This window comes from Eptesicus fuscus, chromosome 21, assembly GCF_027574615.1.
Source record: "Eptesicus fuscus isolate TK198812 chromosome 21, DD_ASM_mEF_20220401, whole genome shotgun sequence".
Lineage (NCBI taxonomy): Eukaryota > Metazoa > Chordata > Mammalia > Chiroptera > Vespertilionidae > Eptesicus > Eptesicus fuscus.
Window position 1 is genome coordinate 23,462,905 of NC_072493.1, and position 23,602 is coordinate 23,486,506.

The following is a 23,602-nucleotide window of genomic DNA, read 5'->3' on the forward strand; positions in this document are numbered from 1 at the left end:
TGGGATGAGCAGCTGTAAGCAGTAGTGAGTTTCCCTTCACTGGGGGTGACCAAGCACACACGGGCCACCTATCTGGTTGTTGGGAGCTGGAGCATTGGGTCCAAGTTTCCATGTGTCCATCACGTTGGGTAGCCGTGAGGTTGCCTCAAGTCAGGATTTCCCATCCATGCCCACCCTCCCTCCATAAAAGCTCCACACACTGATACTGGGGGCCACTGTCACAGTGGCTGGTGCCCCCAGTGCAAGGGCCATCTGCTTAGGACCTGGGACAGATGAGCCCCAGCTTCAAGGCCTGGTTCTGAGCACTATTCCAAGAGTCCTGATGCCAGGCTCACCCCTGGGCCTGGGACCTTCACACACGTGTCTGCACTAGAGAGCACAAACAGGGGCTCACGCCTCTAACCCTCAGGGATATGCTAGCATGTCCGGGGCCATGCCATCTGGGGACTCGATGCTTTTCCATCCCTGACAAGCATTGCTGAACCTCCCTCCACTGTGGACCTGAGCACATGCGGGTGCTGCACAGCAACAAGGGCTGGCTCCCGCCTGGCTCAGGGGGGTGGGGGTCCCACACTGACAGCGATGGGAGGGGCAGCGGCCTGGCTCTTGGAAGCTGACATCCCCAGGTGCCCAATGAAGCCTGCTGTGGTTTTCGAAGGAACGGTGGACCTCGGTTCCCTGCGAGTCCTGCTCTGGGTGAGAGAGGGGGTGGTGAGAAGTGTATCTCCCACCGTAGGGCGGGGTGTGAGGCTTCTCTGCCAGGCCCAGCAGCCCTTTGAGGACAGAAGGACACAGAGCAGAGCAGATGGGGACAGCTGCACCCCCCTCCCTGGGCTGCACGGGTAGGGACAGGCAAATGCTGAGGTTTTCCTCTGTTGGTACCACTTGGGTCCCCACAGCCAAAAGTCAGTCTGTGCCACCAAAGGAGGGCAGTTCTGAGATGTTAGTAGGGATTGGAGACTTCCCTCCGGGCCCTTTGTTATGGCCGCCCCAGGAAGGAGTCAGTGGCCCCTAACCCAAAGGTGCTCCAAGGACCCTGGGGTCCCTGGTGCGTTTCCAAGATGAGATCAGCAGATTCTCCACAGGAGTGCCCCGGCTTCCCTAAATAACAGAGCATCTCTCTGGGGATTAAGGAGGTCATCTTGGCTGGTGGCCACACAATGGGTGGCTGGGTGCGGAAGGACAGTATGGGCAAAGGGTTGGCCCAGGTATCTGCAAGTGTTGTCTACGTCTGGGAGAGGGAGAGAGAAGGAAGAGGGTATAAATAGAAACCTTTCGAGGCCCAGGAACAGGTGAATAAGCAGAAGGCAGTCACGTGTCCTCTGAAAGCCACGTGTGGCAGCGTGGTGCCAGGCTGTGGCCCACAGGAGAGACTCGCACCTTCTCCTGTCTGTGCAGGACCTGCCCTTCCACACGCCTTCATGGGGTACACACACCTCCAGTAAGGCTGGCAGGGTGGGGCCCTGTTCCCAATTCAAACACTCCCCAGATTTTCAGAGCCTGTTTTCTCATCTGCAAAACTGAGGGAATGTGAGACACTGTGCGTCACAGCCCTCCTCCCACTGTCTCTGCACGGGTTCTTCCACAGACTCACTGCCGTACCTACCACGCCCTCCCAAGCCCACACTGTCCTTCCTCACTTCCTCTAGCGCAGCACCTGGGCCTTAAAAAGGCTCTGCTGGGAAGGCAGGCCTGCTACACAGCCAAAGACACACCCTGTGGCTCTCAGGGGGCCAGCCAGGTGCTGTGTCCACCGCCCAGAGACTGCCCCATCTGACCCCTGAACTCTTGAAATGTCCACATCAAAAGGGACCAGACACCCAGCTCTTTGTGGTACTGAGCATTCCAAAGGACACTGAAGGAGGAACATGGCTGCCCAGAGTCACAGACAGGCTGCTGCAAAGTGCACAGCTTTGCCCTCTTTGATTAAACTTCCTGTAACCACATATTTGAACCCCTTGGAATTCCAGGATTCCAGGCTGTGTCCTTTCTCCCACCAAATGAGTTTTCTGGATGCCTGGGGCCAGCCAACTCCTAAAGCACTGTCTCCAGGGGCCCCGGCTTGCCCAGGCCAGCTCACCCCATTGGTCACCACTATAGCTGATCAGCTGGGGCAGCTTTGGCGTTCAGGGCTTGTGCTGATCAATCTTACCGTTGCGGGTTTGAGCAGGAGGTGGGGCGGGTTAACGGGCTGGAGTCAGGGTTCTCCCAGGCTGGGTTCCGCGCAAGGTCCCACTCCCTGTGCCCTGGAGCCTCCTGGGCTTCCACCCAGCCCTGACCTCCGCCCTTTAGTCTGCGACTAGTGGGTGCGTCAGGCCCCAGGGGTCGACGTGACTCGCGGCGCGCGCCAGAGAGGTCCCGTGGGCAGGACACGCCGGCCACGCGCTCCGGCCCCCACGCCGCGCACCTGTCCTGGGCGTGGCCCCGAAGCCTGGTCCCCGCGGTCCCGCCCCGCCCCGCCCCGCCCCGGCCGCGCCCCGCGCTGATTGGCCGAGGCGGCGCGCTATGCTAATGAGTCTGACCCTGCCCGCACCTGCCGCGGCGCTGCGGACCCGCCTTCTGTGGATTCGCAAGCGGGACCTGCACCCGCGAGGAACCATGCCGCGCTCCTTCCTGGTGAAAACGCACTCCAGCCACAGGGTCCCCAACTACGGGGAGCTGGAGACTCAGAGAGGTAGGAGCTGCCGGGGCTCCCCAGCCCCTGCGCAGGGCTCAGGCTCCCGCGGGGCAGGAGGGGGAGGCCCCTGGGAGCGGGTGACATCTGTCCCAGGTAAGGAGAGGCGGTAGCTCACCTGCAAGGCTGAAGGTAGGTAGGTTGTCGAGTCCAGCGGAGCGAGTAGGGATTCTCTCCCCACTTAGAGACGTTTCTAGGTTCCCAGTCACTCTGGGCTCTCCCCCTATGGCCTGGCGCGCCCATCCCAGATGAGAGAACCCGTAGCCATCTTCGTGGGGCAGGAGCTTTGGGAGGGGTCCCGGGGATGGTGGGCAGAGACTCAGAGGGCCGCCTGGGGCTGCCATCCAAGGGCTCCGGAGGAACATCCTGGTTTGGGCGGTGGCCGCAGGGGCGGGGAAGAGTGACCATGGGCTCTGTGGTGCCAAGGCCCAGCTCGTCCAGCGTTCCAAGGGCTCCTCTAGTGCCTCCTCACCCTCCTGAGGGTCTGCCTCCGGCCTCTCCTTACCCCCCTGGAGGTTGCCCAGGGCAAGCTGGGCTAAGGGGCTGCCATCCTCTCCCCGGGAGGCTCGGTGGGGAGGTGGGAGTCCGGGACCCAGAACTGTACCCTCATTCCTGTTCCCTACTGAGCAGAGGGACACAGACGGGGAGGTCCCAAGGCAAAGGCCTCTAGAGTTAGAGCTGTTCCCCCAGCTCAGCAGCTTCTCGGGGCGAAGACCTCTGGGGGACTGCTTGGTGACTCAGAGGGGAAGTGGGAGAGGGGAAGCAGGGACACTCTGGAGGCCAGGGAGGGCACCTCAGAGCCTTAGAGCTCTCAGAACCCAGCGTGGGGAGTCTCTGACTAGTACCGAGGCAGGGATGCCACCAGGGGGCGCCTTCCAGGACCCCAGGACCGGGAGCCTCACTTCTGGGTCCTGAAATTAGAATCACCACAGGCGATTTTTTTTTTTTTTTTAAAGAACTTCCTAATCGCAGAGATCAGGCAGGTCTTTCACATTGGGTAGTGTTTACTGTTATACACACTATGGGACAGGGGTTTTTGGTTTGTTTGTTTTTTAAATATATTTTTATTGATTTCAGCGAAGAAGGGAGAGGGAGAGAGAAACGTCAATGATGAGAGAGAATCATCGATTGGCTGCCTCATGCACATCCTCTACTGGGGATCGAGCCTGCAACCCAGGCAGGTGCCCTGACCAGAAATCAAACCGTGACCTCCTGGTTCATAGGTCAGTGCTCAAACTGGCCGGGCTTGATTTTAAAAAAAATAAAACAGAATAGAAACCATCAAAGTGTGATGCTTCAGATAAAGGAAAGTTCTGCTTCGGGTATATATGATGGAAAATTGAATTTACATGGGCCATAATTTTAAAACTTTAAAAACCACTGTGTAGAGTACAGTCATACAGTGCACCCCCTTCACAATTTGAATGTGCAAATCTGGTCAACTCTGCAAGGCCCCGTGAAGGACTGTCCGAGAACAGCCCACTAGCTCTCTCTGCTCCTCTCCCCCACCCCTCCTCTCCCAATCCGGGGCCAGGGATTCATTTCGACACATAAGGAATAAGAAATGAGTTGCGGGCTGTTTGGAGATTTCAGCTTTGGGGAGATGCAGAATGTAACTCTCACCTACTAACTAACCTGTTTACTTTGGGGGCCCACCATTCTGGGGTCAGGAGTGGGGCATGCTGGCCCCTAAACACAGGAGCAACAGGCTGAGGTCAGAGGACAGCTTCTCTGGACCAGGAGACGTGGCAGGAGGCTGTGGGCACCCTGTCCGGGTATTGAGGAGTAATCAGAAGGTGACCGGAAGCTGATGATTTTACATGTGATGGCCTGCAGCCCAGGGCTCTGAATTGATGCTGCGTGGCAGCCTGGGGGGTGCACTGTGAGCTGGTCCTGAGGTGGAAAGGGACTCAGAGAGAGGACCCATCCTGTCCGGCAGTGAGGGAGCCTTCCTTGGCCCCATGAAGGCTGTTATGGGATTCTGTAAGGTATTTCTTTATTTCTGTTCTTTTTTTAAAAATATATTTTATTGATTTTTTACAGAGAGGAAGGGAGAGAGTTAGAAACATCGATGAGAGAGAAACATCGATCAGCTGCCTCCTGCACGCCCCCTACTGGGGATGTGCCTGCAACCAAGGTACATGCCCTTGACCGGAATCGAACCTGGGACCCTTCAGTCTGCAGGCCGACGCTCTATCCACTGAGCCAAACCGGTTAGGGCTTTATTTCTGTTCTTAAAGAGAAACTGAGATTCCTCCTCTAGACTCCTGGGCCGTCGTCACTTTCCCAGCTGACACCTCCATCTTTCAGGCCTTTCCCTTCATGCCAAGCTTCTGATAGCCTAGAACCGTGGTCGGCAAACTGCGGCTCGCGAGCCACATGCGGCTCTTTGACCCCTTGAGTGTGGCTCTTCCACAAAATACCACGGCCTGGGCGAGTCTATTTTGAAGAAGTGGCGTTAGAAGAAGTTTAAGTTTAAAAAATTTGGCTCTCAAAAGAAATTTCAATCGTTGTACTGTTGATATTTGGCTCTGTTGACTAATGAGTGTGCCGACCACTGGCCTAGAACAAGCATGTCAAACTCGTGGCCCGTGGGCCGCATGCCTCATTTATTTGGCCCATGGTAGCCTTTGAGTTTGACATGCGTGGCTTAAAAGGTGGGCTTAAAATTAGACCCAAGATGGAAGAGAACACAACACTTTGGGACTGAGTCTTCACCTTTCCATTCTCTCTCTTTCTGCCCTTCTAGAAATCAATGGCTCCTGTTCTGCCTGTGGGGGGCTGATGGTGCCCCTCCTTCTCCCAGACAGGGCGGCCCCACCCATTTCTGCTGACCCTGCCCAGCCCTGGGACCACACCTCTGTCGTCACCTGCATCTCCCTGCCCCTCCCAGAAGCTCGGGGGACCTCTGAGCCAGATCCCTTGGAAGTCAGCCTGATGGACCCTTGTGCTGGCCGGGCTCCCAGCGTACCCCTCAAAGACAGCCTGAACCACCTCAATCTGCCCCCACTGCTGGTTCTGCCCACACGGTGGCCCCCAATTCTGGGCCCAGACGGGGACCAGCCTCCAGACAGACTGCTGGGGGCTGAGCAGGCCCCCTGTGCCCCAGGTGGCTTCCAGTGCATCCATTGCCACAAGCTCTACCACACACTAGCTGGGTTGGCCAGGCACCGGCAGCTGCACTGCCACCTGCAGGCTCAGCGCTGCTTCACCTGCAAGTATTGTGACAAGGAGTACTCCAGCCTGGGGGCCCTCAAAATGCACATCCGCACGCACACACTGCCCTGCATTTGCGCCATCTGTGGCAAGGCCTTCTCCAGGCCCTGGCTGCTCCAGGGCCACATCCGGACCCACACAGGTAGGACAGCGTCGGGTCCACCGGAGGGGTCTGGGTCGGGGTGGGAGTGGGACCTGGAGGTTAGGAAGAGGAGTGGGGCAGTTTTATGATCAAGAAGACAGACATTCTCACAGCTTCGGCTCTCCTGTGTATTTGTGTCTTGGGGCTGCAGAATAAAGCCTCACAATCTTGCGGGGGAGGGGCCTCAAAACACCAGAAATGTCCCCTCCCACTGTCTGGAGGCCAGAAACCCAAAGCCCAGGTGTTCCAGGGCTGCCTCCTTCCAAAGGCTCTAGAGGAGAATCCTTCCTGCCTCTTCCAGATCCTGGGGGCTCCGGGCATATCTTGGCTTGTGGCCACATCACTCCAACCGCTTCTTCCGACCTCACGTGGCCTCTCCTCCCTGTGTGTCTGTGTCCAAATCTCCCTCTTGTTATAAGGACACAGTCATATTGAATCAGGGCCCACAAACTGCAGTGTGACCTCATCTTAACCTGATGACATCTGCAAAGCCCCTATTCCCAAATACTCATTTAGGACGCGGACGACTCTTTTTTTTTGGAGGACACAGTTCAACCCATAACACCCAGCAAAGCGTAGAATGCACAGGCTTCAGCAGGATCTGATGTCTTACGTTCCATGGCCTTCTAGAATTCTGGAACAGGAGGGGAAGGGAGCGAGAAAGGCTTGGGCTGGGAGTAAGAACCTTAGGCATCACAGCCTATCTGAAGGGCAGAGATGACAGCTGGGACTTCACTTAGAATTTGGGGACCTGGAGCAAACCTATCCATGGGTGAGAGGGTGGCCAGGAGCCCATAGGAAAGGAAGAAGAGAAGGGCAGTTGTGGAAAAAAGACAGAAACAGGAAGGAAAGGGACGTGGGCAGGGAGCTGAAGGAGACCCAAGAACCTCAGCTTGTCATGCCTTAGATTACAGTCTGATGCCCAGAAAGAGCGGAAGGGGCCTGCTCCGTACAGGGGCGGCCAGTAGTGAGGTGCACCTCAGCCTGCAGCTCCGCCGGGAGCCCGAGACTTTGTCAAGCACACAGGGCAGAGTGGGTGACCGGAACAAAGAAACAGAGCTCCCAGAATAAGTCTTTGGTCCAGATCGCAGACCCCCAGTTGCAACACACACTTTCTGTAACCGGAGCCGCCCTAATCCTAAATCACGGCCCGTAGCTAGAATCTTCTGAGTCACACCTGGGTGGAAGCTGGGAAGGGTGTTTACTGGAAAGGAGCCGTTTTCCTTGACCCTTCGCTGAGGATGTCACACATCTCAGAGGCTCGGTGCTCTTGTTCTGGGAGCCGGGAGGGTGGGAGTCCCCGCCGGAGGCTGGCTGGCGGGGAGTGTGCCCGGGTGTCGGGCAGTGGGGACTGCAGGCTGGTGGCTCTCAGGGCTCTGTAGGGCTGCAGGACTGGAAGCTGCTCTACACGAGCAGAGAACAGGTGGCTCTCAATGACCCTTCCTTTTACACTTTTCAGAATCATCCTAGGGGCCAAGGTCCCCACAGTAGGACTTTGTCCAAATCCCTGGTGGCCTGGAGGATCCAAGGATTTGAGCCACTCCTAAATGCCTGCCTCCTGCGCAGGAGGGCTTACTCCTCCCGGCCTGTCTTCTGCGGCAGCCGAGCTGGTCTCCACCACGGGCTTTCGGTGGGTGGTACAGCTGCCAGAAGGTGCCGTGCTTCTCGCGTCCAGATCTGGGTGGCAAAGGCCCCGGGAGAGCTCTGGCAGAAACAGAGAAAGATCTAGCAGCTGCGGTAGATGTAGCAAAGAGCACGCTGGACCTTTGCTCTTCGGAAGGTTAGGCGTATCATCCCGCCCAATCCCCAGCAGCCCCAACCTTAGGCGCTTGTGTGGCCTTAGTGTCTCCTCCTGGGTCAGGGGCTAAGGCTCCTTTCACTATGTCCTGGAGAGGGGGAGATGCAGATCAGTGAATTGGAACTGAGTAAGCATTTGGAGTTATTCACTTACAAACACAGGCACTGGGACCCTGGGGCTGCCTTCCAGGACACCCCAGAGAGTCACTCACCTGCCTGCCCCTCTCCCGCCCCCAGGTGAGAAGCCTTATGCCTGCTCTCACTGCAGCAGGGCCTTTGCCGACCGCTCCAACCTCCGGGCCCACCTGCAGACACACGCGGACACCAAGAAGTACCAGTGCAAGAGCTGCGCCAAGACCTTCTCCCGCATGTCGCTCTTGGTGAGGCACGAGGAGTCTGGCTGCTGCCCCGGTCCCTGAGAGGCACGGGTTTGGTGCTGTAGGAGGGACGAGACCTCACCCCACAGAGACATCACGGCTGGCGACCCTCTGGGCAGCCTCGTGCTGCCTGGTGTGCTCAGAGGAGCTGGGCAGACCGGGAGGGCAGGCGCTCAGCCTCCCACTCTCGGGTGCGTTCCCTGCACGCCACAGCCGGCATCTGTTTCGAACCAGGACAGCCCAGCGGGGCGTCAGGGTGAGCGAGGGGGCCCATGGAGGTCTCCTGCCCCACTCTGCCCACTCAGAGGGGACGACTTTCAGCAAAACAAGAACCCCTGTTTTGTTTTGCACTTGCTCCGGTTTCAGCTTCTGTGTCTCGAAGAGTTAGACCGTTGCGGGGCTGTCGCCAGCATGGGCAATGCCTGCCATGGAGACGACGAATGGGGCTGCCTTTGGATCTCTCCGCAGCTCCACGTGAACGGTCTGACCTGTGCGAGCGCACTGCCCGGTCCGGCCTGCGTGGGCAGAGCTACCTCAAGGCTCCCCTCCCTCTGCCTCATGTTGCACATGCGCACACACCCTCCCCAGCTCACCAGGCTGTCCCTAAGGTGGAGCAGCACCAGGGGGACCAGGAGCTCGGCCCCCATCCACATCGTGGGGCAATAAAGAGTCCATGTGCTCAGGCCTGTTATGTCCTCTGAGGTTCTGCGTGTTCCCAGTCCCCTGCGTCTGTGGAGGAGTCTGAGCTCTGAGAAGTTATCCAGGGGCAGCCGGACCCCTGGCCACAGAGGAGGAGAATAGGGTTCAGGGCATCGAGCTGTGATGTTTTGGGACGGGGAAACGAGGCTGCAGGAGGCAGGGTCCAGGTGAGCAGGGGTGTCTTCTTCTGGAAGAAAGAGACGAGTGATGGAACAGTATCAAACTGTGGAATGACTGAGGGGCATGACCTCGGGCTGGGGGTGAGTGAGGGCTTGCAAGAGAAGTGTGAGGAAACCAGGCCAGAAGAAAGGGCCGGGGTGGGCTGTGAGCGCTGCATGGCTGGCGATCATTTCCCCCACGGTCTACGTTAGGAGAGAGAACCACGCTGTATCTGCACACCTGTCCGCGGTCACCACAAGGATGTCTTCGCTGTACCCCCTCACCAAGGGGCCGTGTCTCCACGCCTGCCCACAGTATGTCACCTTTGTTCTGCACACCTTCTCTTGAGGCTGCAGGCATCTGTGACCTGAGTGTGTGGCCCGACCTTGGACCCCTCCCTGGACACACAAACCTTCCCAAACCAACTCAGATGCCAACACATAAGAACCTCCTCTCCCGGCCCAGTGTCCTGTACCCATTGCCCCAGCATGGCGGCGTCATTGCCTTCTCTTAGGTGGACTCCTGTCACCCCCAGACCTCCGGGTGGTCACCTGTTGGGCTGGTCCTGCCTCCTGCCAGCGTTCTTAACCATCTCCAGCAGGACCCTGGAGGGAAGGCAGCATCCAGGGCCGAAGAAGGAGGCCTGAGTGTAAGGGAGACTGACTGAGTCCTTGATGTTGGGAGGCACATGCTGCTCCAGGAAGGACAGCCTGCTGTCCCAGCCAACGGAGAGCTAGGCCCCTGGGTCCTGGGCCCGGAATGGAGCCACACAGCATATGCAGAGCGCCCCCCCCTACCCCCCTGCCCCGCTCAGCCCTGAGCCACCAGACCTGCTGAGCCTCCTCTGCGTGGGAGAACATTCAGGAGCGTTTACCAGGACCACACTGGGTGCCAAGTATCTTACTCTACAGCCACCTCTGCCGCAGTCCCAGCCCTGATGGGTGCCACCTGATGCTCCTCAGGGGATGAAGGGCCTTGGATGGTGGGTTTGATGATGGCCATTGGAGGCGTCTTGGGTCATCCCAGAGGAAACTTGACCTTGGTCTTGGGCTTCTTTGGACCAAGGTGACCTTGATGAAGCAGACCACCCAGGGGAGCCCCTTCCTGGCCTGTACCAGACTGTCTCAGCCAGTGGACTGAAGATGTTTCTGAGACTGGGGATGTCCCATTTAGCTAATGGATCAGTTTGCTGTGGCTGCTGTAACAAAGTCCCACATACTGGGCAGCTTAAACAACAGAAATTAATTTTCCCACCGTCCTGGAGGCCAGAAGTCTGAGTCAGGGTGTCAGTCTGGTGCTGAGGAGACTCTGTCCAGGCCTCTCCCAGGCCTGCTGATCTGCTGACAATCTTTGATGTTCCTTGGGTTGTAGAGCGTCGTCCCATCTCTGCCTCCATCTTCACATGGTGTTCTCTCTGCTGCGCCTCTGTGTCCAAATATCCCTTTTTATAAGGAAACCAGACATACTGGGTTAGGATCCACCCTGGAATGGTCTCATCTTGACTACCTCTGCAATGACCTTATTTCCACATTCTGAGGTACTGGGGGTTAAGATCTCAACATATAAATTGAGGGGACACAACAGCTGGTAACACAGAGTTTGCCGAGAGATGCCAGGTGGGTCCTGTGCTTGGGCTTAAGGCAAGGAGAGTCGAATCCTGTTCTCCCCAGTCCACAGAGAACCGAGGGGCAGAGGGGACTCTTACTGACAGCGTTACTGGAAACACTTCCTCTGAAGGTGTGTGTGTCCCCCTGCTCAGCATCTGGCCCTTCCCTAGTGTCTGTGTCTGCCCCCCTCCTCCTCTCCACCATCCTGTCAGGGGCCTCCTGTAGGGCTGAGAACAGGCCTGTGTCCCAACAGGATGATCCTGCCCCCAAAATGTCTCTTGAGGCGCCTGGCCCTTCTGCCTCTCCCCAAGCCTGGCAAAGGTGAACGCTGCAGCCAGCGTGTGTGCTGCGCCTGGCCAGCTCACAGGAGGCTTTTTAAAAAATAGCATCCAGATGCCTGAAGGAAGCTATATTGTAAATTGTGTTCTATTTCTGGGCTCCAGTGTCTAAATGAGGCGATGCACCTGTTGGGTATGAAGGGAGGGAATTTCACAGGCCTAAAATAAAGTCGAATGTTGCCCTTCTGTGCCGGCCCATGGAAAATGCTCTTGTATTTATATCTGGACTGGTGCAGGGCAGGGCAGTGGAGCATCGGTTGGCAGAGGGGTGAGGAAAGGCCCGGGCACCTGCCAGGAAACTGACACGGAATGAACGGGGGCGGGGGGGAGGAATGTCCCACTCAAAGCTCCACGGCTACAGTCATACCTCGAGGCCACCCCGTCTCCCACCGGCCACGCTGCCTGAGGCAACCTTGGGGCTCACAGCTCCCACCCTGCCCCTCTCCCCGGCTGGCTTACTTAGCCTGATCATTAGAATGAGTTCGGATGCCCATTTAACACTGGGGTTTCTGGAGCCCTCTCTCCACACCTACAGAATGAGAATGAGGAAAGGGTCTAAGGCTTGTTCACGTTCATTCCCAGGTGATGTTGGCATGGCCAGCTCTCTTCTCGGGGGACTGCTATTGGGCCCCCTCCTACTCAAGCATTTACTCATCACACCCCGCCTTCTCCCTAAAGGAAAGCCTTTTGATCACACTATCCCAGCATGTGGTTGGAGCCTCTCTCCAAGGTGGGAGCTGGGACCGACGGAGTTGGAAGCAGGTGCTGTGACTGCAGCCTGGTTAAATCTGTGCAAAAGCAGGAGCCTAAGAAATCAAGAGGATTCTAGACAAGAGCAAAACCAGGGAATTGGGCTCTCCAAGTTTGGGGACAGCAGCTTCCCAGCAAGAACAGTGCTCCCAGGGTGCACGGGACAGGTGGACAGGGTGACACCACAGTGCACAGGAGAAAATGACTGAGCACAGCAGGCCTCCTCTCTCCTGACTCACAGACACGAGTGCCTGCCGCCCTGAGCTCCAGCCCTGCAAACAGCTGTGAGAGGGACACCCCATCTCACCCCACTCCCTGTTGAAAGAAACCCCTCTTGAAACTATAGCCACACTAAGCTTATGCCTTCCCTTCTAGACCCCGGAGGGCTCTATAAATATCGTTTTGGCCCTGGATATTTGGGGGTTCTCTGAAAATAGCCCACTTGTTACTATCTATACTCAGAGAACCCACTCTTGGCCTCCACTTGATAGCTAAGTATAGCTCCCTGGCAAAGTTCAATGGAACAAAAGTTTCCAGGCCCTCATCACCTTGTGGATGGAGGAACATTCTGGCTGCCAAGACCCAGAGGAGCTCCGAGAGAGGCTAGACCTGATGGGGGGCTTGGGGGCACCCTCCCTCTCCTGCTGGAGCTGAGGAGCCTGCAGGGCTCTTGGCAAACAAGGGAGTCCGTGCAGGTTCAGAAGGGAGGCGCTCCGATCCCAGTGATGTCGGGGTTGAGCCAATTCCACTAGGAAGCCTTGGGTTCTGTCGGTAAAAAGCAATCCTGCTGACCTCTATTTCAGAATTCAGGAAAGTGCCAAGTAAACATAAAAGTAAAAACAGACTCTTAGGTACGGAAAATAAAACATAACTGCTAACTTTAGACAAACCCTATATCTCAACCCCTCTTAGAATCTATTTCTTTTTAAAATATATATTTTTATTGATTTCAGAGAGTAAGAGAGAGGGAGAGACAGAAACATCAATGAGAGAGAATCATTGATTGGCTGCCTCCTGCATGCCTCCTACTGGGGATTGAGCCTGCAACCCGGGCATGTGCCCTTGACCGGAATCGAACCCGGGACCCTTCAGTTCACAAGCCAACGCTCTATCCATTGAGCCAAACTAGCTAGGGCAGAATCTATTTCTTGATCACCAAGTTCTGGCTGAAGTAGCTCTCCCCTCCCAGCTGCCCCGCTCCAGCCCGTGAGCTGCCTGAAAGCTGGTGAGGCACCTGTCCAGGGCATCCACAGGTGCCAGGAGAGCTCTGGACAGAGTTGAAGTGCGGATGGTGTGAAGGGCGAGAGGGGCCAGGGGCAGGCATTCAAACCATGTCCCTCCTGTTAGGTGTGGGTGTACCATCTTTGGGTATTGAGTAGAGAGGTTGGAGGCCAACTCCCCACCACACGAATCAACGCTGCCCCTCCTCCCCCCTCATTTTACAGTCAGCACTCCCCAGGCTGACCCCAGAGCACGGGAGCACTCGTCACCTGTCGCTCGGGGCACCTCTTGTTTTCTCTCCTTGGTTTTCCCTGTCAGGATCAACTGTAACTGGCCATTAATCATTTCAGTTTTGCTTACCCAGTTCAAAACACAAGCACCCATTTCCTGCCCCTGGGAACAGGCCTGGGGCCCAGGACACAAGTGACACCTTTACGGATAGCTCAGATGAGAGGCGCAAGGGTGGTAATGGAATCACAGGTGACTGTTCTGGGAAATCTGCCTATTCACCTTTTGAATTGCAACTGTTTTGAATTGGCCAAAAAGAAAAGGCTGAGACTGAGGACAGCCAGGAGCCTGATCCTGCTGCTATTCCTTCACCGAGAATGGAGTGAGGGATGGCCTGCTGTCCCCCAGGACCCTCCCGGCACACGTAGGTGAGGCGTGGCCTGCTGTCCCGTGGTTCCATCAGCTCCTCCTCCTCTCACAGAACCAGCACCCCTAGGCCAGCAGATCTCACAGGGGGTCTTCAGACACCGTAGGCTATGCTTCAGGAGACTTCTCACTGTTTGGCACACATATCGAAAGTGCAAAAAGAATGTGGGGACCCCTCTGCATTCACCAAAGCAGCACAAGGCAGAGGCAGACAGGAGAGCCCAGCTGCTGGTCGCCATAAAGGCAGACACTAATGAGATTCTCAAAAATGCAAAAAAGGCCACTCACATTTCTGGAAACTTTGTTTCAGAAAGTAGTTATTTTTTCACAAAAAAATGTTAACATGTGATGGGTTCCTTAATGATGATTTTAAATAAATTTAATTAAACCTTTAAAAAATTATCAGTTGCCCAGCCGGCGTGGCTCAGTGGTTGAATGTTGACCTATGAACTAGGAGATCACGGTTGGAGTCACAGTCAGGGCAAATGCCTGGGTTGCGGGCTCGATCCTGTGGTGGGGCGTGTAGGAGGCAGCCGATCAATGATTCTCTCTCATCATTGATGTTTTTGTCTATCTCTCTCTCCTCTCCCTTCCTCTCTGAAATAAATACAAATATATTTTAAAACATCAATTTTAATTTATAATATGGGTAAATATAAGATAGATGCACCCCACATAAATAATAGGTCTTTGGGGTCCTCACTAATTTTTAAAAGATTTTTTATTGATTTTTAGGGAGAGAAGAAGGGAGGAGAGGCGTCGGTCAGTCCTGCACACCCACTACCGAGGATCAAGCTGGCAACCTGGGCATGTGCCCTGACTGAAATAGAACCAGCAACCTTGTGGGTGGAGGGGATGACACCCAACCCACTGAGCAGTACGGGCCAGGGCAGTCCTCAATAATTCTGAAGCGTGAGACACAAAGCTTGAGAATCACTGTTCCACGTGGGACTCTAATATGTGGACATGAATCCATTGGTGCCAAACAGCCGCCCCACCCAGTGCTGGGAGAAAAGCTTGAGAGAGGGTCTGCACTCCACCTCACGGGTGACTTTAAGGGATCTGAGGGGTAACGCTGTGTGTGTGTTCTGCTTTGTCCACAAACGCTGGGAATGAATCCCTGAGGCCATGTGACTTCAGCACAGACCCACTGCATCCGCGGGAAAATGATCCATACTCACTGCTAGGGAGCCCCACATTCCTGACACGCATGCCAGTCCATTCACCTGCGTCTTTCAGACCAGCCTCTTCATCTCGATCCCCAGGGCTGTCACCTTCATTCACACTCTCACAGTTCCCATCTGCGATTCGTCCTTTACCCTGTACCTCCAGATCAGCTCCATAACCTGCTTCCGACCCGGGCATCGAGCACAAGGCCACCTTCTCCCACAAACCCCCACCATATGGTAGCAGCCTCTGTACCCCACATGCCCAACCTGTATCTGATCCAAGGTAGACACTCAAAAAACATCAAGGGAATAAAGGACACGGCACAGGGAACACGGCGAGGCTCAGCCTAAACCAAACTTTTTTTTTCTTTAACCCATCTCTGGGGCTCACCTCACTATCGTGGCTTTCTCTCAGCCTTGGAAAGAAATCTCTTTTTAGGGCAGACTTAATGACCACAACGAACCCCTGGGTAAGCAGGGCACGCAAGCCTCCTGCTTACCCAGCCACATGAACCCAGCCCTGGGTCGACTGGCCCAGACGGGCTGTGGTGCAGGACAGCGGGCGCACAAGTTGGAAGGTGGGTGAGCTGGGTGCACGTCCCCTTCTGAAGAAAATACTTTCCATGGTGAGTGACGCGGGCAGAAGGACGCCGAGGCAAGTGCAGAGTGGTGGGTGCCAGCCGGCCGGCCCAGCTGGCCGGGTTTCCGCGCCACGTGTGTACAGTCGGCGGTGGCATGTTTGGAGCCCTCGTTTTAGAAAACTGGAAGCTGGAGAGGCATGTGAGTTACTCATTGATTTAACCACATGAACATTCTGTTTCTTCTGAAAGGCACCTAGCGCTTCTTTTGGGACCAATAATAACCAACCTTTACCGTGGACTGCCCCGGGCGCGTACTGGCATGACCCTGCTAAGGCTTTATCCCTCCCCTACAGGGGAGGAATCTGAGGCACAGGGAGGGTAAGCAGGTCGCTGGCAGAGCTGGGATTTAAACCCACGCGCTCTGGACCCAGAGGCTGTTGTCTTCGCTGCCCACTAAGAAAGTCTGCGCTTTCCTTCCACTTGGGAAGCAGAACCAGGTGCCAGGTCAGGATGGCAGGCCGTGTTCCGCACAGCACGGGGGCCAGGACGAGGGCAGCCTGGAGGATGTGCAGGAAGGGTGGCTGCCAGGGCCTGGGAGAAAGTATTTGGAGCTCTGGAATCCGAGGGTGGGAAGCTGGTTCTTTCACCCACCGGTTAAGAGAAGAGAAGGGGTAATAATACACAGAAGGAAAAATAGGTCTGGAAGGAAGTATAAGGAACAGGAAGTGCTCAGAATGTTAGAGAGCTGACCAGGGTTTGAGAAACAAGACAGAAAACAGCACAGGAGAAAGGAAAAAAAAGGAGATCCAAGGGCAGCGGCAGAGCAATCGCTCCGAAGGTGGATTTAGAAAGGATTTCTCCTGCGCGAGGTGTGATGTCCACCCACTAACGGCTGGACGAGGAGCCTAAAGAACAGGCAGCCTGCCCCGTGAAACACCACGCACACCATCGGTGCTCAACAAACGTGCAGCCCTCTGCACTCTGCTTCGGTCCCTATGGCTGAGCAGAGACCTCCGGGCGTTTCTGTTGGCACCACAAACCTTCAAGGGGAGATCAGCGCTAGATGCTGGCAGGCAGCTGGAAGGCACCTCTGATGATTTGCCAAAATGCATGCAAGAGCAGGGGCGCTGAGGGGCCACCTCGAGCAGGTAGAGATGCACAGAGGACCCCTGTCGCTGCCTAGAGTTAAGTGTGCACCACGTCTGCTGGCTTCTCCTGAGGCCCCTCTCCCTGCCTTGTAGACAGCTGTCCTCTTCCTGTGTCCTCACCTGGGCACCCCCCCCGTGCGTGTCTGTCTTGATTTCGCCCCTCATGTTGCATTAGAACCCATCCTACTGACCTCGTTTTTAACTTAATTACCTCTTTGAAGACCCTGTCTCCAACATAGTCGCATTCTGAGGTCCTGGGGGTTAGGACTTCAACGCATGGATTTTCAGGGGATTATAATCCAGGCAATAAGAGCTTCCTCTCAGAACCATTTCATCTTATTTCAAAAATGAGGCAGCCCTGCCCTAACCGGTTTGGCTCAGTGGATAGAGCGTTGGCCTGTGGACTGAAAGGTCCCAGGTTCGATTCCGGTCAAGGGCATGTACCTTGGTTGCAGGCACATTCCCAGAAGGGGGTGTGCAGGAGGCAGCTGATCGATGTTTCTCTCTCATCGATGTTTCTAACTCTCTATCCCTCTTCCTTCCTCTCTGTAAAAAAACAATAAAATATATATAAAAAAAACAATAAAATATATTTTTTTAAAAAATGAGGCAGCCCTCCTGCTGGCACGGGAGGTGAAGTGACTTGCCCAGGGTTTTCCTGCTGCAGTGGCTTGAGTGGGACCTGAACCCTGCAGCTTTCCCCAGACTCAGGAATCCTTCTCGCCCCTCTTTCGTATTGGGGACAGCAACTCTTCCAGAGGGTGGGTGGGCTCTGGTCTGATGGGCTCCTTGATTTTCCCCAAGCAACAGCCGCTGCTTGCCTTCCCTGGAGCAGACTGAGAAGCCTGTGGTCTAGCCCGCCCTCCTCCTCCTCCAGCAGCTCCTCCAGGGGTTCGGCTGTCCAGGCATGAGGACCAGCACCCCAGCCTTCTGGCTGCCCCACCCTGTCTCAGAGGCTCCCTGGAGGCTCAGACTAAGAGCATCACTTCCACACCCAACATGCGTACTCAGGACTCATTCCTAAGCAGAATAAAGAAGGAATTTAAAAATCCAGAAATAAAGTCCTCTCTTCTACGGTTCTTTCTCTAACGGAGAGAAAAGGGAGACAATTGACATTTGCTGAGTCCTTGCTCCCTGCCAAGCCTGTCGCCTCCTAAGAGGAGGCTCCCAAGAGAAAGGATTCAGTTGGAAAAGGGAGTGCTCAGAGGCTAGGCCTGCGACAGGCTCACTGGCCATGGGCAGAGCAGGGGTTCAAACTCCAGCCTCCCTTCCTCCAAGAGGCAGACAGGCAGCTATGAATGGAATCTAGAAGTGGGACGAAGGAGCACCTGGAGTACTGAAAAACATGAGGAATTTCAAGAGAGGAGTAGGGACTAAACAAACAGACCAGGTTGGGCCGCAGGCCAAGGTCCTGGCAGAAACAGATTCTTCAAGTCTCTTCCTGATGGGACAGGCCATGCAGAGGACCCGCTGCGCTGGGGTGAGCACTCTGCTGTTGTCCTCTTGGAATTCTTCATGCTTTTTGAACAAGGGACCCACATTTCCAATTTGCACTGGGCCCTGCAAACGATGTCTCTGCTCAAGAGAATGGATTAACGCAGACATGAATAATCAAATGACAGCAGATGGAGGGGAGCATCCGCTGCTCACTTCATCAGCTACACAGTCCTCCCTCCTCCAAAGTCCTCGCATGTCCCCCACTCCTGGAACTCATCTGTGCTGCCTTTTGTTGTCGTTGTTAGAAATCTTTTATCATCAGGGCATTCGTTACACTTTTTCAAGGCAACCTGTATTAAATATCAGTTTGTAGCAATGTTTTGTTTAGCTGAAATTTTATTTCAAGTGTAAAAACCATCTGTGTTTACAAAAAATAATAAAAAACCTTATTGCAAGTTCACTTGCTTTACAAATGCCTCAAGAAGTCTTAAGCTAAACAATATTTTAAGTAGAAAAACACTCATTTTAAACTAGTTTGGTATACTATTTCTGTGATTTTTGTACATATATTACCTACTTTTATAGGAAACCTGACTTGAAGTTTATCACATTAAGCATTGTAAAATAAAGGCAAGAGACTTTTTTTAAAATATAAAATTGATTTTTGAGAGAGAGAGATTTGTTGTCCCACTTATTTATGCATTCATTGGCTGATTCTTGTATGTGCCCTAACGTGATTGAACCTGCCACCATGGTGTATCAGGAAGACATTCTAACCAACTGAGCTACCCAGCCAGGGCCCTAATCACCTTTAACAAAAATACTCTAAGCAACAATTGCAAGTATCAAAAATATTATTTACTGGTTGATTATTGACTACTAAGAAACAAGAAACAAAATACTGGATTGTTTTTTCAGAGTACAGCTGCCCATTGGCACCCCAAATGAGGATTTCCCATAATAAAAGCTACAAAGTAATTTATGTAGTGATTAGTTTAGATCAATGCTTTCTTCCTCCCTATTATTCTTTCTTATTCTTCACCCCACCCCCCAAAATAGCACCCTATTATTAAAAACATTAAGTACCTGGAATTTATGCTTCAGATCAAGACATCATTTGAACCTTGGCTGGCAATCCCAATGGTGAGAGCGTTGATTGAGCACTGAGGGTCATGGGTTCAATTCCTGGTCAAGGGTGTGTACCTGGTTTTGGGGTTCAAACCCCAGCCCTGGTTGGTGTAACCCTGTGCAGGAAGCAACCAGTTGATGTGTCTCTCTCACTTCAATGTTTCTCTCTCTCTCTCTCTCCCCCCTCTCGCCCTCCCTCCTACACTCTCTCTTAAAAAAAAAATCAATGGAAAAAATATCCTCAGGTGAGAATTAACAACAACAACAAAAATACATCATTTGAGTAATTTCAAACGATGTACAGCTCCTCGTGTAAAAACGATGTTTTGTGATCACAATTACTTCCAAAAGTAATGATATTCAGCCCTGGCTGGGTGGCCCAGTTGGTTGGAGCTTTGACCTGTACGTTCTTTGTCTTTCACATCAAAATCATCACTTTTAAAGTGTTTAAACCAGCGTTCACAAGTATCTTGAGATGGAGCATGTTCACCATAAGCTTCCCGAAGTATTCAGCAGCACTTTTCTTCAAAATAAAGTAATGAATTATAACTTCTCGCAAATGCTCTTTTTTTGGCACGAAGTTCGACATTTAAAAAAATATATTTTTTTTATTGATTTTTTACAGAGAGGAAGGGAGAGGGATAGAGAGTTAGAAACATCGATGAGAGAGAAACATCGATCGGCTGCCTCCTGCACAACCCCCACTGGGGATGTGCCCGCAACCTAGGTACATGCCCTTGATCAGAATCGAACCTGGGACCCTTGAGTCCGCAGGCCGACGCTCTATCCACTGAGCCAAACCAGTTAGGGCGAAGTTCGACATTTTTAAGTGTAAAAATATCTATGATGTTAACACCTTCAGCAAATTAGACATATGAAGTTTTGAAGCTTGTTGTCAATACAACAAAACAGCATACATATCAAATCACATATATATCAACATATGTATAACTCCAGCTATTGAAAAAAAATCCGCATTATTAACTTCTCACATCGATATTTCTCTGTCTTTCCCTCTCTCTTCCACTCTTTCTAGAAATCAATGCAAGAATATCCTCAGGTGAGGATTATTTAAAAAAAGTAATTATATTAAAATAACCTGACATATCATGCTTTAACCATTACAGAACCATGACTTTGACACATGGCCATTTATAAGTTAGGCAAATTTGAAATGCTAAAAGATGGGAAGGACGGAAGGAAGGAAGAAAAGGAAGGAAGGAAGGAAGGAAAAAAGAAAGAGAGAAATAAAATAATCCCAGGTTAGCCCAGCGAGTGTGGCTCAGTGGTTGAGTGTCAACCTATGAACCAGGAGGTCATGGTTTGATTCCCAGTCAGGGCACATGCCCAGATTGTAGGCTCGATCCCCAGTGCAGGGCATGCAGGAGGCAGCTGATCGATGATTCTCTCTCATAGTGATGTTTCTATTTCTCTCTTCCTCTCCCTTCCTCTCTGAAATCAATAAAAATATATTTTTTAAAAAGACACAGGTTATTTAGAAACATGGAAGAAAATAAAAGATTTAAAAGTGGCTGCCTTTGATGAGTGGAACCTGGAGGAGAGCAGGTGAGGTTCAGGTTTGGTAATTGACTTCTTAAAGTTGATTTTTAGAGAGAGAGAGAGAAAAAAAAACATTGATGTGAGAGTGAGACATTGAATGGTTGCCTCCTGGAGATTGAGCCTGCAACCCTGGACTAGGAATTGGACCATGACTTCCTAGTTCATAGGTCAATGCTCATCCACTAAGCCACACCAGCTGGGCAGTAATTGACTTTTTAAATCATCTACACCAGTGGTTGGCAAACTGTGGCTCACGAGCCACATGCGGCTCTTTGGCCCCTTGAGTGTGGCTCTTCCACAAAATACCACATGTGGGCGCACACGTACAGTGCGATTGAAACTTCGTGGTCCATGAGCAGAAGTCAGTTTTCGGCTCTCAAAAGAAATTTAAATCGTTGTACTGTTGATATTTGGCTCTATTGACTAATGAGTTTGCCGACCACTGATCTACACTAATAAAAGAGAAATATGCAAATTGACCATGCCTCTGCAATGCCAACCAGCCAATCAGGAGTGAGTATGCAAATTAACCCTTGATAGTTGCCAGATGGGAGGGGGTTGGGGAACAGGTGAAAAAGGGAAGGGATTAAGAAGTACAAATTGGCCTAAACCGGTTTGGCTCAGTGGATAGAGCGTCAGCCTGCGGACTCAAGGGTCCCAGGTTCGATTCCGGTCAAGGACATGTACCTTGGTTGCGGGCACATCCCCAGTAGGGGGTGTGCAAGAGGCAGCTGATCGATGTTTCTCTCTCATCGATGTTTCTAACTCTCTACCCCTCTCTCTTCCTCTCTGTAAAAAAATCAATAAAATAAAATTAAAAAAAAAAGAAGTACAAATTGGCCAAAACCAGTTTGGCTCAGTGGATAGAGCGTCAGCCTGCGGACTGAAAGGTCCCAGGTTTGATTCCGGTCAAGGGCATGTACCTTGGTTGCAGGCACATACCCAGTAGGAGGTGTGCAGGAGGCAGCTGATCGATGTTTCTCTCTCATCGATGTTTCTGGCTCTCTGTCCCTCTCCCTTCCTCTCTGTAAAAAATCAATAAAATATATTTAAAAAAAAAAAAAGAAGAAGTACAAATTGCAATGGACACAAGACATTGGTGGGGAGGGGGAAGACATGTGGGGGGGGAGAGGAGGGGAGACCGAGGGGAGGTCAATGGGCAAAAAAGGAGACATATGTACTACTATTTGTAATACTTTAAACAATAAAATTAAATTAAAAATAAAAATGTACAAATTGCCAGTTATGAAAAACAGTCATGGGGACATAAAGTATACATAGGGAATATAGTCAATAATATTGTAATAACTATGTGTGGTGTCAGGTACTAAACTATGGGGGTGATCACTTTGTAAGTTAAATATCTAATCACTGTGTTGTACATCTGAAACTAACACAATACTGTATGTCAACTGTAATTGAAAAATTAAAATATTATTTTAAAAAGATATGTAGCTTTTCTGGCCATAATGCTATTATTGCACACTTAATGGACTACAGTATAGTGTAAACAAAACTCTCATATGTACTGGGAACCAAAAAATTCCTGTGACTCACCTTATTGCAGTGGTCTGGAACCGAACCTGTAACATCTCCAAGGTGTACCTGTATTTTGTGTAAAATATTGGAAGAAAGGTACACTAAGAAACTGTACTAGGGCCCAGGGTGGGAGACTTTGTATTACTCTTAATTCTCTTAATATCTTGACTGCAGTCTGAACCATTTTAAAGCTAAAAATAAATTTTTATAAAGGGAAGAGGAAAATGGGGTTACTACTGTTCAATGGGTAAGGAGTTTCAGTTTATTATTTTTAAAATATATTTTATTGATTTTTTACAGAGAGGAAGGGAGAGGGATAGAGATTAGAAACATCCATGATAGAGAAACATTGATCAGCTGACTCCTGCACACACCCCCTGGGGACGTGCCCACAACCAAGGTACATGCACTTGACCAGAATCAACCTGGACCAGAATCAACCTGGGACCCTTCAGTCCACAGGCCCACGCTCTATCCACTGAGCCAAACCGGTTAGGGTGAGTTTCAGTTCAGAATGATGAAAAAGTTCTGGAGATGGATAGTGGTGATGGTTGCATGTCAATGGGAATTTACTTAATGCCACATTAACGATGTACTTAAAGTGGTTAAACTGGTGAATTTTATGTGTATTTTATCACAAGAAAAAAGCCCATGTGGCAATCCATTCCAAACCCTAAAAAAATAATCCTTGTTCATATGGAGCGTAAAAAAGGAGAGTGGGGCCCTGGCCGGTGTGACTCAGCTGGTTGGAGCATTGTCCTGTGCACAGAACGGTGGACCACGGATTCCCGTCAGGGCACACACCTAGGTTGTGGGTTCAATCCCTGGTCTGGGTGTGTTTGGGAGGCAACCAATCGTTGTTTCTCTCACATAAATGTTTCTCTCTCTCTCTCTCTCTCTCTCTCTCTCTCTCTCTCTCTCTCTCTCATCCTTCCTCTCTGAAATCAATTAAATATATATATGTGTGTGTGAGAGAGGATTTAAAAAAACCCTCACACACATCTTTGGGTGAGGATTAAAAAAAAGAGACTGGGCTTTGAAAGCGCCTCTCTCTCATGCTTAGCAGCTGCCACCCGGCAGCACAGGTCAGCTAGGGAATGCGGAGCTCGTGGGACTCCCCAGATGACTGGGCCAGTGAGGAAACCTGGGCTGCGGGACCCCGGGCGGCAGGGCGCCAGGAGACCCCAGGCAGCAGGGAGGACTGGTGGCGGGCCCGAGAATCCGGGGGGTGGGAGGGGGGGCGAAACGAGATACCGTGCTGGGGAGCCGGGGGCACTCTGGCATGGTCACCCGAGCCTTTCGACCTGAGCTGCTCCCGCGCCCCACTCAGCCTCCTCACATCCCGGAGAAGCCCTGGGGTCTAACCCGCCCGCCCGCCGGGGAGGTCTGCCCGCGGGTCCGCAGCG

General features: G+C 52.5%; 1 protein-coding gene and 1 long non-coding RNA gene across 2 annotated transcripts; one reads left to right on the forward strand and one right to left on the reverse strand.

Annotated features, from left to right (window-relative positions):
* The first annotated feature begins 2,598 nt into the window (after positions 1-2,598).
* SNAI3 (snail family transcriptional repressor 3) lies at positions 2,599-8,886 on the forward strand. Its single transcript, XM_008139754.3, has 3 exons — positions 2,599-2,674; positions 5,424-6,032; positions 8,067-8,886. The coding sequence occupies exons 1-3, from the start codon at positions 2,599-2,601 to the stop codon at positions 8,246-8,248; spliced, it is 867 nt and encodes a 288-aa protein (XP_008137976.1). The 3' UTR covers positions 8,249-8,886.
* Positions 8,887-19,557: 10,671 nt separating this feature from the next.
* LOC129147800 (uncharacterized) lies at positions 19,558-23,507 on the reverse strand. The gene is made up of 3 exons (XR_008555011.1): positions 23,451-23,507; positions 22,215-22,262; positions 19,558-19,620 (listed from the first exon to the last, which is right to left on the reverse strand). It is a non-coding gene; the product is annotated as an uncharacterized LOC129147800 (long non-coding RNA).
* Between the last annotated feature and the right edge of the window lie 95 nt (positions 23,508-23,602).